Genomic DNA, 14,205 nt, shown 5'->3' with positions numbered 1-14,205 from the left:
ATTCCTGTCAGTCACTGACATCTAACACAAGAGTGGTGGAGCCATCTTCCATGTGTATGTCAGAGAAAAGCAGGTCCCTGCAGGCGGCCATCATGGAGAGGAAGTGGGTCCAGCTAAGACGAGAGCTCGGTCAGACAGGTGTTTAACTTGCAGGTCACTGCCTTGGAAGAAAACCTCCTGAAACTGGTGCTTAAATGAAGTGGGGGCGCTGTTGGGCAGATAAAGTTATTTTTTTCTCACCCTTATTGGTAAAGATGGCTGCTGCCGTCAGGTGATACAGCTAGTTGCCCTTCTTGCTTGTTATGGGCGTGGTTATGCTAATATGTTGGGGGAAAGTGGCCACCTTCTTGTAGAGAGGAAGAGCCCATGGAGGCAGGGCAGGGAGGCCACGTGGAGGAGGCAGCCAAAATGGCGGAATGGTAAAGGAAAAGCCAGTTTGCACAGGAGAAGGAGATGGGGAACAGAGGTGAATAAGACTGGTGAGGTAGAAGCCTTTGATTCTAGGAAAACTCAGATGAGTCAGTAGCTTTGTGAGTGCTTCATGAATGGGTTTGGAGCCCAATGTGTTTGTATTTACTCACTTGCCCAGTGCGAGCTAGGATTAAAGGAAAATGGCCCATCAGCTTTTGGCTCAATTGTTTCTTTACGATCTATTTGAATCAAACCTGAACCTGCGTTGGCCAGGCGGCTTTGATAGTGGCCACGAATACTGGCCATACAGCTACCAAGGGAAGAGCAAGTAAAAGGGGTGGAGAAAGCCATGCCCCAGCTCTAGGCCAGAATACCATTTACTCAGCCTGTCTGGCCCATTGGTCTTTGTGCCCTCAGTCAATTCTTCTTGAAACTATTTTCAGATTGTTTCCCAGATCTCCCCATGGCTAAACCTAACTCATTTCTCAGATACTGGGTCAAAGAGCACCTCCCCAGATGGGTCTTCATGACACCTGCTAAAGTTGTCTGCCCCTGATTCCAACCACTCACTACCATGTTACCTTCAGTGTTTACAGCTTTTCAAAATAATAATAATGATTATTTCTCTTTAATTTTATTTCCTGACTTTTCCATCTTGCTCATTGATATATCTCCAGTGCCTACAACTATGCCTGAGTGTTTGCTAGAGTGAAGAATGGGAAGAGGAGGAGGAGGAAGAGGAGGCTGCTGCTTTGGCTAATTCTAGTAAATCCTGGGTAAGCTTTGTGATGAAAACGGTTAAATACTAAGTCTAAAGTAATTAAAATAAGTTTAAAGTCACTTAAATAACTCATATGCACGTCTAACTGGGATTGCTCTTAGAGGCTCAGGGGGTCCTAAATCTGTACTATCCTTTCCCTTTAGTAATTTGAATTTCATCCCTTTTCCAGCCCCAAGCCCAGGGCTGGTTTCTTCAGAGGTAACGTGGTTTCCTTTCTTGCCAATCTTCTGAACGCCTGAAGAAGAGGACATTTTTGGTTGAAAGGACTTTAGGGGGTGTTATTCTGTCCCTCTCCCCTTCTAGCACATTCTTCTGGATCGTCAATGACAGCTTTCTGCAATCCACCAATGGCCATCAAAATTCAATGTATGTCAAGGTCCAACCACAAAATCATATTTGAGATCTGGCAATAAGTCTCTTTTGGGTGGAGCATGGAACGAGAACCCAATCACTTACCTCTCGTTTATCATCCACCATATTCCATATGATTTGAAAGTGGCGAAGATCATTGTAACTTAAAAGCTGGTCCTCCTCAGTGGAATAAAACAAGGAGAAATTTTCCACAATTATGGCTAAAAGTGAAAGAAAAAAAATACGATGAAGTTAGACAATTATGTGAATCTATCAATTTTTTTTGAAAATGTAAAACATCTTTTATAAATAATGAATTTTATCAGCTACATGATAAGCCAAAACTTTTAAGTGCTTTTAGTGTGGTTTCCAAGTTGGCTTGGACTAAGCTATTTCTCTAGCTCCTGGCTTTCCAAAACATGAGGGTCATAAGCATAAACACACATTCTGTGTGTGCGGATATTCACGCCAGCTGGCTTTTTCTTGCAGTTGAGTGTTCCAGGGCTGTTTTTAAAGGTCAAATTGAGTTCTGGGTGGCCCCACAGCTGGGCGAACAACATGTATCTTTCACAACCATAAATGTGACATTTTGAGGCTATAAAGGTAGCCCATCCCCCAATATTTGTTCAACTCAATCCACGAGAAAAACTCGTTTGAGATTAATAATCATAATAAATAGAACAACTCTTGAAATTGCAATCAGCTGTCATTTACATGCCTTTTAAAAGTCTTTTCTGCTTCTGGATGGAGAGGCAACAATTTATAATTAATGCCATGAAACACCCACCCCAAGCAATCCAGGATAATTACTTAAAAATTATACATAATTATCTAAGTACCTGAGTTTAAAGAGATTAAAAAAATATGCACTGAACATCACTAACCTACGAGGAGATTTAGCATGATGTAGGCAATGATGACATAAAATGAACAGAAATACATAAGGGCCCCGGCATAATTTCCACAGTCTGTCGCCCAGTATGTAAATTCATCTGGAGTACAAAAGGGTGGCTGGACCTGTGGGGAGTGGGAGGGAGGGAGAGGAGAGAGTGACAGCAGAGAAGAATACACACCTTTGTTAACTGACTGTGGTTAATGAATATATTCCTAACCCATGTAAAATATTATTAACTTCAAAGTAAACTCTCAAACACTATATACATTGGAGACATCATCTGGGGCAAAAATCAAAAAGAACATTTCATTCATGTTATGCTTTTAGTCTTTTAGAATCCCAAGTTCATTGCCATTTTAGAAGCATAATGAAAATCCTCTAAGAGATGCTTTGTCTGCCACCGCACTGGCCTCAAGTGATAATTTGTCACTGTGATGCAAACAGCAGACCACAAAGCAAAGGGGCATTTAAAAGTTTTTCTCTGACTTAAGTAATGGGATAAAATTTTAGGAGGATTTGTTATACACAGCAATTTCATGTTCAAACTGGGCAAGGAAAAGCCAGCAATCGTCACCTCTGGAGCACCATTATGGGCTGTTATGACATTCCCGAATGCCAACAACTCTGAGAAACCTCCTGATTTCTTTCATTTGAGAGACTAATTCTTCTATGTTTACATGGCATTCTGCTGGTTCTTTATTTTTTTTAATTTATTTATTTAATTCAGCCTAAATTTATATCAGATTTGTTCCCATTAATTCATGCATGAAGTTCCTGAATTCTTACTATGTGCTAGGTTTTCGTACAGTATTGGGGCAGACTGGTAAGCAAGGACCAAGACCTAGTCCCTCCTGTATGTTGCTGACAGTCTAGAGCTGTGCAGTCCAACATGGTGGCCACTAAATACATGTGGCTGTTGAAATTTAAATATATGTTCACTAACATTAAATACAATTTAAAATGCAGTTCCTTATTTTAACTGGTCACATTTTGAACTATAGAAATGATCCCTGAAAGTATAGTTTTAACTGGTACATTTCAAATGCTCAATAACTACTTGTGAGTAGTGGCTACTGAACTGGGCAGTGCAGATAGCTATCAATGCAGATAGCCAGAAATTTCTTTTGAGTAATATTGGTCCAGAGGGTGAGAAAGAGATGAAATAAACAAATCAAGCCAATAACTCATTATAGTTGTGATACACTTATAAAAGAAAAATTTAGCATGCTGTGAAAACATACAACCAGTGGGCTTAGCATAAGGCAGGATTCCTGAAGTTTAAAGTAAAACCTGAAGGATGAAGAATTAGACTAGAGAAGACAGAGTATAGCTCAGAGTCCTTGGCCTAAGCTCCTTGGGAATGACTTGGAATTACTGAAGACCTGGCCCACAGCGTATGGCTCAGAACAAACCTTCCTGTATGTCCATATTTTGTAATGCAAAAAAATTTGCAATTTTATAGACTAAAATGCCACAATGATGCATTTTGTATCCAAAGTCTTGATGCTAACCAGGAGGATACTGCCAGTGTTGCATGGCTCAAGAGTTTAACTGATTCTAAGCTGAAGCACTGTTAATGATGAAGAGATATTTACCATACAGTCATGCATAATCTTGTTCCAGTCTTCACCTGTGACAATTCGGAACAGCACAGTAATAGCTTTGCCAGCTGAAGAGAAGTTTGCATGCCTAATTTAAGAAAAAAAAATCAGAATGTGAATAATATAGCTGTCATGAAGTAGCAAGGTTTGCCACCATCAAAATAGATGAATTTTGGAGCAAATTTGGTTGCCATGCAACCATTTATTTGTTTTTTTTTTATTTATACTTGTCCCCAAGTATAACTGTTTTAATAACCCTAGCATGGTGCCACTGATTCCTTGCCATTTATCTTGGAAGACTGAGGGGACAAGCTTTGACAACGTAAAGTGATTCCTTCCCTCACATGGATGACAGCATAAAAGGTGGAGCTGCCATGTGTCAAATAAGTCACCTGTGCAACTAGACATCAGTCTGTAATTTATTGTATTATAAAGACTTTTCTTTTTTAAACTATGAGATGCTTCCAAAAAATTTTAGATAATCTTTGAAAAATGCTTTCCTTATATAATTACCATGGGGGGGTGAATTCTAATTTCCCATCTTTTGTTAAAAGAAAGGAAAAAAAAACAATAAAAAATGTTATCTCAAAATTATTTAATTAAAAACAATACATCATTTTTTGGCAGGGCGTGGACAGAAAGAGTGCTGGAATTCACCAGGCTATCAGAAGTGGTTAATCCTGCATGGCGGTGGAATTACAGATTCTTTTTGTATTCTTTTATTCTGGACTTTTCTAAGGTCTACTGTTTTCAATTAGAAAAATATTTAAAATTTTGTTTTTTTAATTTTGTGTTAATTTCCAACTGATCACTTCTCCCTCACCACATTTAACAGACAGAACATCATTCAGGTGCTTATTCATGATTTCATTACTAAAAAAAGTTTGCTTGATAAGTAAAAGGAAAGAAAAACACACACCAACCTGTTAATGTTCTCTCCATATTTCACAGTCCCAAATAAAACAACTCCGGCGAAAGCATAACACAGCAGCAACAGGAACATCCCCACGATGATGAAGAAGCTCTTGTACATGCTGACGACCACCGTCAGGAGCAGCATCTTCAGAGTGACCTGTGTGCAGACAGAGGTAGAGATGGACTGAGACAGAGGGACCGCATGAGTATTCAGGTCATTAAAGCTGGAGACCATGGCAAGTAAGCAACATTTAAGCTGGCTGGCACAAGAGTGACCCTCAGAATATCATTTGAAAATTGCTTCTTATTAACTATTAAATCTGAATATTGTTCAAAGACCCTTAGAGAGAAATTCTACTTTTATTTCAAACTGTTCTGCCTTCACATTCAAATTAATAAAAGTTCCACCTTTAGATGTTTGGCCTTCTGTTTTCTCCTCTCTTGCTCTCTAATTCTCCGTGATATGGCTATAAATTTTGGGGCTGCAACTAGACTCAGGATTTTTCCACAAATAGATGTTTATGCAAACCTAAATACCATCAAATAATGTGCTGAGTATGTGGATACATGGGATGCATATGACATACTGTTAGTATCAAAAAAGAAAACAGTGCTTTAGAAAGGAAAAATATATTTTGAATGTATGTATGAACATTAATAAAGAATATAAAGAAATATGGAATCATAGAATTATGAATGCTCAGTAAGGATTATTTTTCTTTGCAGTAAAATAATTTTATAAATATAAAAACTAAAAATAAAGAAGTATTAAGAAAGACCACTGGGCCTGAACCATGGTGGTGCAGTGGATAGAGCATCAACCCAGAACACTGAAGTCCAAGGTTTGAAATCCCGAGGTCGCTGGCTTGAGGCCAGGCTTGTTGGTTTGAACATGGGCTTGAAGCTTGAGCATGGAGTTGCTGGCTTGAGTGCAGGATGATCAGTTCAGGATCATCAATATGGTCTCAAGCTTGAGCTCATGGTCTCTGGCTTGAGCAAGGGGTCACTGGCTTGGCTTGAGCCAAGGCACATGTGAAAAGCAATCAATGAACAACTAAAGTGATGCAACTACAAATTAATGCTTCTCACACTCTCCTCCCTCTGTCTTTCCCTTTCTGTCTCTCTCCCTGTGTAATCAATAATAATAATTAAAAAAGACCATTGGTTTTTATTTTCATGCCTGATAGGCTATCTTGCTTGATGATTGAGTTTACTTGGAAAATATGAATAATAAATAAAACACCATTTTTATTTATAAAACAACAATGTCAGGAAACATTATAACAAAGCTACTGATTCATTTTAATATTTAAAATTTACTTGTTTGGACTTACAACAATTGTCTAGCAATTTGTTAACTACAGCAATAAAGACCAGAAGGTCAAATGAAACTAATCATTGCTCCTTTCTTCACTGTATATACAAACTTTGATGCTACTCTTCACAACATACTTACATGCTTTCCACAGATGGAGAAAAACCTAAAGACAATCACACATGCGCCCATCATGTAGGTATATGCATTCTGGAATTTAAACAGAAGAGAGTTTCTCATAATCTGCACAGAAGATCTTGTTACTGTTCCATTTTTCATTTTGAGTCTTCTGTGAAGTCTACTGAATAATTAGTTTAATAAAATGTGAAAAATCCTTTAAGAAATTTATCTTAAAAAGGTGCTGAAAAGGTCACTGACAAAACTCATGAATAAATATTAACTATAAATTAAATCTCAGATGAAAGTTTGGACTCTGTTTTGCTCAGCTGAGTTCTGTATTTTAAAACTTCTTTTTGGCCCTGGCCATTTGGCTCAGTGGATAGAGCATCGGCCTGGCGTGTGGATGTCACAGGATTGATTCCAGGTCAGGGCACACATGAGAAGCGACTAGCAGCTTCTCTTTTCCCTTCTCTCCCTCCCCTTTCTCTTTTCTCCTCTCATAGCCAGTGGTGCCATTGATTTGAGCATCAACCCTGAGTGCTGGGAATAGCTCAGTTGGTCTGAGCATCGGCCCCAGATGGGGGTTGCTGGGTGGATCCCAGTCAGGGTACATGTGGGAATCTGTCTTTCTATCTCCCCTCCTCTCAAAAACAAAACAAAACTCTTATTTTTATATAAAAAGCGACCAGCTTCTCTGAGGAGTAAGAACAACCTAGGATAACAATGCAACATAAGGGAGGGGGTCTGGTGTTGGAAAAGATTGCTGGAGATCAGATTCCTTCTCTCTGAAAGCTTCTGAAGACCCCTGGAGACCAGCTGGCCACATGTTTTTTAGTCTAAGATGATTTCAGAGATGTCCTTCCTGCTCAGAAACACCTTGAGTATGTGATCATAGCAAGAGATGACTTGGTGTGCTTTATGACTAAGAAAGCTTAATCCGAGAAACAAAAATCCCACTGACTATAACTGCAAAAATAACTGTGGCATTAAGCTGATGCCAAAATGTGATTTTCCTCGAGGACCCTTGCCTAGGCAAATGACAACAGCCACAGATGGCACCTGAGGAGGGTGTCCAGTAAGATCTTTGGAGAGGTGCGAGGAAGTAAATGTGTCTGCACAGAATCATCTTTGGATGAGAACAAAGGCTGCGTCTTCCTTCACAGTAGTCCACAGCAAAGCAGAGTGGAGCATGAGCAGGCTTCCAGGGCCAGAGGTTCTTGGAGTACAAAAGGAAGAAGGCAGAATAGGCAAGTTGATCCTTTGGTGTTAGGTCTCTTCTCTGGGAACATCTAAAATTAGGAAGCTTACTCTACCCTTCTGCTTGAACTTTTAGGTGCAATTTGGAGAAATAGAAAAATGGGCTTTGATGCTCCTTCTCTCCATGTTAGCTCCAAACCTGCTGTAGATACCTCCTTGCTTTACATTCTGAAAGTGATAACACCCAACAGCTTCTAGGATGATGACCGAGACCTTTCACCTGGGCTATAGGGTCCTGATACCTTCTTACTCATCCCACTCTTGCACCTTGTCTCCCTTGCTCCTACTGCCATTACTGCACACTTCCATCCTAGGGACAACTGCCTGAAATGTTCTCTCCTCACTCTGCAGACTGAACCCAATGATCACTCCCTCAGGATCTCTTCCAGGACCTCCCTGAGGAAGCCATCTTGTACTATTATGTGTCATCACATCAACATCTCTCCTCCAGCTCCCTCCCCATAGCTGTAATTCTCATTGACTTGGGAGCCTTCAGTGAATGCTGACCCAACTTTCCAGGCTGTGCAGTTCATGAAAGCAGCAGCTGTCTCTGTTTTACTCATTACATTCTTCTCAGTTCTTACTACTGTGGCTTGTACACCTGTAGTGCTCAACATCATTTAGTGTTTGAGAAAATGAGTCCAGGTGACTGAGAACCCACCTGGGTTTGGCACAGTCCCTGATATTGAAGGTGACAGCTGTTATAAAAATGACACTCAATATCTTCCTAAGTATAGCTATTTCATACTAAAGCAAGGCCTCTGTGATGTGTAAATGGGTTCCGTGTCTATGGATCTTTTCCAGAGGATGAGAGAGAATGAATAGAATGGTGGGAATTCGAAAAACTAACAATAAAAAAGTATTTATAATAATTATAATATAATTTTAATTACATAAATATAATAATTTATATATATAATTATAATATAATTTTTACAGTTAGAAAAGCTTCTCATTCTTCATTTTCATAATGCTCATATGGAACATATAGATTATGAAATTATATACCCAGTTCAGAGCAGAAAACAAAGGATCATTGAAGACAAATAACTTGATCAAGACTGAAAAATGGTGGACCCTCGACTAGGACTTAGCGGCATCCAACATGGTAACCACTAAGCACATGCTATTATTAAGCACTTGAATTGTAACGGGTCTGTATTAAGATATGCTGTAACTATAAGATACACATTCAAAGATTTAGTACAAAAAAGAGCATGCAACATTTCTCCTTTATAAATTTTATATTGCTGACATGTTGAAATAACACAATTTTGAATATGGCAGGTTTAAAATATATATATATATATATATAATTAAATTACTGTTACTTGTTTCTTTTTTATATTTTAAACGTGGCTCCGAGAAAATTTAAAATTATATCTGTGGCCACAGTGTGTTTACCTGTACACGTGTGTGCATATGTACCAGTATGTCCTAGGACCCATCTCAGTCAAGGATGGATTTGAAGGAGATTGATCTAATACTTGAGAGTTTGCTGACATGGAGTGAAATGAGACGGAAAACAGGGTTACCTGAACTGAAATGATCAACTAAAATAAACAATCATGCACATACCAGAAGGGCAAAATGAAGTACCACCCAGACAACACCTAGTGACGTCACCAGCAGATCATATCGATTTCTCCTGCTTTGCCAGAAGCCAGCAGGCGACATTGCTATGATCTTCATTGTAACCTGGGGGGAAATGTCAGAGAGAAAATCAAGACTGAGTGTTTAGTACATATTTAAATGTATTCACTTGAGTTATTATTGTTTTAAAGGATGCAGAAACCAAAGAGAAGAATTTATCACACATATAAAAATGCTGAGTAAGTAACTCATTTATATTCTCCACACTCTTTACTACTTGTTTTATGACTAGTTTGATAGCAGGACATATTTCTTCCTCAAGCTAAAGACCATAGATTTTGGGAAAGATCAACTAGCATAGGGTGAAATAAGAATCTGCTTGTATTTCAAAGAGATTGCCAGAAAAAGAATATCCTTGGAAAGTAGTAAGGCATGGGCCATATATGAAAATAATTTTGTTTGACCAACTCCCTTTGCCACCATATTGCAATTTGAAGTCCTGAATTATAGTGGTTTGTGCAGTTTGCTCTAACTATTTGAACTCAGATGACTAAACAGGCCATCATTCTGGTACTGCAACTAACTACAGTTTGCAATTCTTGTGGTTAGAAAAATTCAAAACATAAAGTGAAGTCTTTGCTCAAGGTAAGCACAATAGCCTTCAAAAGGAAATATCCTGAGAGCACACTACCCCCCTCCAAAAAATAATAATAAATGACTTCAAAAAGCACAGAACTGAAATAAGTGCTATCAAAGGGGGCGCTATTTTATTTTAAAACATGCACTGTTCGCACCCTCCACCCCCCAAGCCCACTGACTTATTATGGTACCTCTAGAACAAAGATGAAGGTGAAAACAACTGACATTGTTGCCAAAGGAACAGTCACTGGGTCCTCGACATCCCACTGAAAAGGAAACAGCACAAGTCTTTGCCCACATCCATCGGGCACAATACAACTCCACCCCCTCTTTCTCCCATTTGAACATAATTGTGAATTAAAATAATTTAAACTAAAGAACACAGATCATAGAGATATGACCACTTAATGATATTCTTGAATGAACCCATGGATAAGAAATGCATTCCCGGAGTCTTAGGGTGACACAAAGTACCTTGACAGAGAGCAGCACTGACTGGGCCAGCACAAGTAATGCAATTGTCCTCTTAAAAAACGGATGCTGGGTTATGTCATACATCTTGGCTCTAAAACCATCATTATCTGGGAAAAGAAAGGTTCAGGCAAAGGCATTTTAGATCTAGGTCACATTTACTTTCTTGTCTTTAATTTTCCTTAATGTTCATCATAAAACCCATTACATTTCCCCTCTCCCCACAGCTTCATCTATTGTGTAGTTTTGCAGGAATGGCTGGCCCTGAATATTTAAAATGATGGTGCATGACGCCGTCTGGATTGGAAGGGGAACCGCATCATTCAATTTCTGTCAGTTTAATACATTTCACTCATATGTTGAAAAGGCAAGCACAAATATTTTATTTAAAAATTCAATTTTTCATTAAGGCTTATCCCTGAGACCACTGAAGCACAGCCTTTGGGTGGCTGGTTTTAATAGCCCATGGAGAGATCTGTGCTTTGGGAGCCTGCTTCTACATTAACTTATGCACAACCGCCTAGTGGCCTCACGATTATTATTTTAATTGAAATCTTAGACTCCTGGGGAATCATGAGCACGAGTGCCCAACATGAATAAAATCAGAGCATCTTTGATACCCGGGCGAGGTGGGAGATGAAGAGGCTGTGCTATCTTCAGTCGGCTCTTCAGATCTTCCCATCTTCTCTGATCTACAGTCAGCAGAGCCGTCCCCTTAATAAACAAAGGGAAGCAGAAAAAGGCCTTTTGTCAGGTACTCCACGCCAAGGGCATTGCACATGGGGTGGTGATACAAACGGGACTAATTTGGGGCTTAAGATAAAGATATTCAAATACTATGGTGGTTTGTTAAACAGGGTCAGAATTCTCAAACTTGGTCTTGAGAGGACATTCAAAAAAGAACAGCCACTGGGCTTCGCACAGCCTTCCACTGGCATCTTTGAACGTTTCCCAGGTTTTTGGAAATCTGAAGGTTTTCTACATGATTAAAATTTTCAAAAAGCGATCCTCACTCTAATAGTGATTAGTTTCCTTTTATTTTATAGCAAAATGGGCTGCAGCAAAATTATAGTTAATACTGCTGCTTCTGGGTAAGCATATTTTGTTTTTAACATGTTTTTCCAGATCATTCTGATATGTGCAATTGCAAAACTACTTTTTAACTGGTATAAAGCTGTAAAATTTGGATCTTTAAGAAATTTGTGCTGTCACAACTGACTAAATGAGATTTGATATTTTTCACTATACAATAGAGTATTTACTTCATTAAAATGCACACAAATATATTTTATTACAGTATATTATAAGAGCAGAAGTATAATTTAAGAAACTAGGGGAAAAATCCCACCCATTCTTTCTTTCTTCCACCAGAGCTCAAGACCATCCTTCAGGAGTACATCCTCCTCACCAAGTAGGTCTCAATACATAAAAATGTATTTGTTTTGAATTTTAAAAAATTATTTAAATGGTATCCAATATGCACTTATCTGTGCAGTTTGTTTTTAATCTTCACTGAACATGGTTTTTCATACAGCTAGATACTAGGTCAAACTGGTTTATTTTGACTGCTCAGTGAGTATGCCACTGTACAATTATATCAGAAGTTACTCCTTTTAGGATTATAGACTAAAAACAATGCTGCAATAGAAACACATGTACTGTCTCATGATAAACACCTATGACCTTTCTCCATGGTAAATCTCTAAGAGAGGAACTGCTGGGGTCTAGGAACTTCTGCATCTTGACATTTATCAGATATTGCCAAGTTGCTGTCCAAAAAAGAATAAGCAAGAAAATTTGCCACTAGCAATCTCCAAGTGTTCCTATTTCCTTATATTCTTGTTAATGCTTGACATTATCAGACATTTTAATTTGGCCATTTGATATGTGTGAAATGTATCTAATTTATTTTTAATATTAGTAAAATGAAGTATTTTTTATATGTATAAGTGGTAATCTCTGTATCATCCTTTGTGAATTGCCTGTTCGTATTCTTTGCTCATTTTTGTATCTGAATATTTACTTTTTGATGTTTTGTAGACATTCTCAATATATTCTGGATACTAATCTTTTGTCAGTTATTTGAATTGTAAATATTTACTCATAGTCTTTTTTTTTTAGTTTTACTTTGATCATTCAGATAAAATGTGTCATTTATCATTCAGTCACTTTTCATTTTAATATAAGCTAGGTTATACATTTTTTCTTTATGGATTTCACTCTGTGGCTGATGTCAAGAAATCCACAACTATTCTAGGTTCAAAAATAAATTCTACATGGTTGCTATCCATAATTAGATCATTCCTTCATCTGGAATTCATTTTTGAGTAGGTTTTGAGATAGAGATAACAGTTTATGTTCTTAAATTTAGACAATTATCCCAGCTTCACTTATTGATGGTCTCAACTCCACTGATTTGTTTACTAATTCTGCTTTATATAGACCTGGGTACCTCCTGGGACTTTCTGTTCTGTTCTGTAAGCCTACCTTTCTTTCCCTGTAATAACACCGCCACGGTTTTACTTACTATAGCTTGTTTCCTTGTCCACATTTTTGTTGATGCACAACCTTGAAATGGGTTTATCAATTTAATTTTTTTAATGAACCTATTTTTGTCACTCTTGAGCCTTTCTATAGTTTAGTTTTTTTTAATACTCCCTTCATCCTCCTGTCTTCAATTTACTGTTATTTTTATTATAATTCATTAATTTTGATATTTAACATATTGCTAGTTTATCTTTGACTTTATTCTAACATATATACTTTAAGCTACAAATTTCCCTCTACTTATTTTTCTGTATTTTGTCAGTTTTTATATAGGATTTTTAATAAATGATTTATCTATATATTTTCTATTCTGATTTCTTTTGTAACTCATAAATTAGTTAGAATGTTGTCTTAATACTTCTGAATTCTGAGGGATTTCTTGGTATCTTTTTTATTATGGTAGAGAACCTGTTCTATACATTATCAATCTTTTTACAATTATTATTTTATGACTTTGTAGAGGATACATTTTTGTAAGTGGAAATCATGGGTGTTATGGTTCTATATATGTCCAGTGGGTCAAATGTCTTTATTGTGTCAAATTTCATATATTCATCTTTTTTTTTCCTGTCTGATTTATAAATTTAATTACAGAAATATGTTAATATATTTTGCTATAATTTTGGATTTTCCAGCTTTTAAAAATAATTTGATTAATTTATGTTTCATACATTTTCAGGTTCATGAGTTTTGTATTTTTCTGGAAGTTAGCTTCTTTTGCAATTATTTAATTACACTATTTATTCCTAATAAAATTTGTTTCAAATTATGTTTTTGATATTAATATTGCTAAACCACTTTTCTCATTAGCTGCAAATAAATACTTGTTCTCTGGATGCTATGCACATGCATATTGTTTCTGTATCAGACAAAGCAAATGTTTTGGAAAGCTGAACTCTGAAATGAACCAAAGAATAATAAACATGGTGATATCATCTGATCATTAATATATGAAAACCTCCAAAAGTTTATTATTATTAAATTAAGTGTATTAATCAAGCATATTGTCTTATAGTAGGGAAATTAAAAATATTACTAGTATAGACCTTGAACTTTTTACACAGCATTGTATTTTCTAGGGAAGACATAATATTGCATGATTCTGAATTGTGAAAACTTTGCCCCCAAAGCTTACCTTATTTCCCATATCTTTATATCTCTCTATTGCTTATACATTTGGAAATCTATTTACATACTTTCAGGGATGACTATTAGAGTGTGGGCTCCATGAGGACAGAAATCTGTACGTGTTTAGCTTATTATGCTCTCAGGGTCAAGAGCAGTTCCTGGCACCTAGTAAGTGCTCAAA

General features: G+C 37.2%; 1 protein-coding gene across 3 annotated transcripts in view; it reads right to left on the bottom strand.

Moving 5' to 3' along the window:
• NALCN (sodium leak channel, non-selective) overlaps positions 1 to 14,205 on the bottom strand; it is a 361,051-nt gene that overhangs the window by 14,646 nt on the left and 332,200 nt on the right. For all 3 annotated transcript variants that reach the window (XM_066235655.1, XM_066235656.1, XM_066235654.1), the window contains 9 exons: positions 10,970 to 11,063; positions 10,353 to 10,459; positions 10,070 to 10,144; positions 9,225 to 9,344; positions 6,411 to 6,479; positions 4,963 to 5,111; positions 4,034 to 4,127; positions 2,428 to 2,560; positions 1,649 to 1,764 (listed from right to left, as the gene is read on the bottom strand). In XM_066235655.1, coding sequence (XP_066091752.1) covers positions 1,649 to 1,764; positions 2,428 to 2,560; positions 4,034 to 4,127; positions 4,963 to 5,111; positions 6,411 to 6,479; positions 9,225 to 9,344; positions 10,070 to 10,144; positions 10,353 to 10,459; positions 10,970 to 11,063 — 957 coding nt within the window. The remainder of the gene's footprint in view (positions 1 to 1,648; positions 1,765 to 2,427; positions 2,561 to 4,033; positions 4,128 to 4,962; positions 5,112 to 6,410; positions 6,480 to 9,224; positions 9,345 to 10,069; positions 10,145 to 10,352; positions 10,460 to 10,969; positions 11,064 to 14,205) is intronic.

Source organism: Saccopteryx bilineata, chromosome 6, assembly GCF_036850765.1.
Source record: "Saccopteryx bilineata isolate mSacBil1 chromosome 6, mSacBil1_pri_phased_curated, whole genome shotgun sequence".
NCBI lineage: Eukaryota > Metazoa > Chordata > Mammalia > Chiroptera > Emballonuridae > Saccopteryx > Saccopteryx bilineata.
Note: the sequence above shows the minus strand (reverse complement) of the source record. Positions and strands in the feature narration are given on the sequence as shown.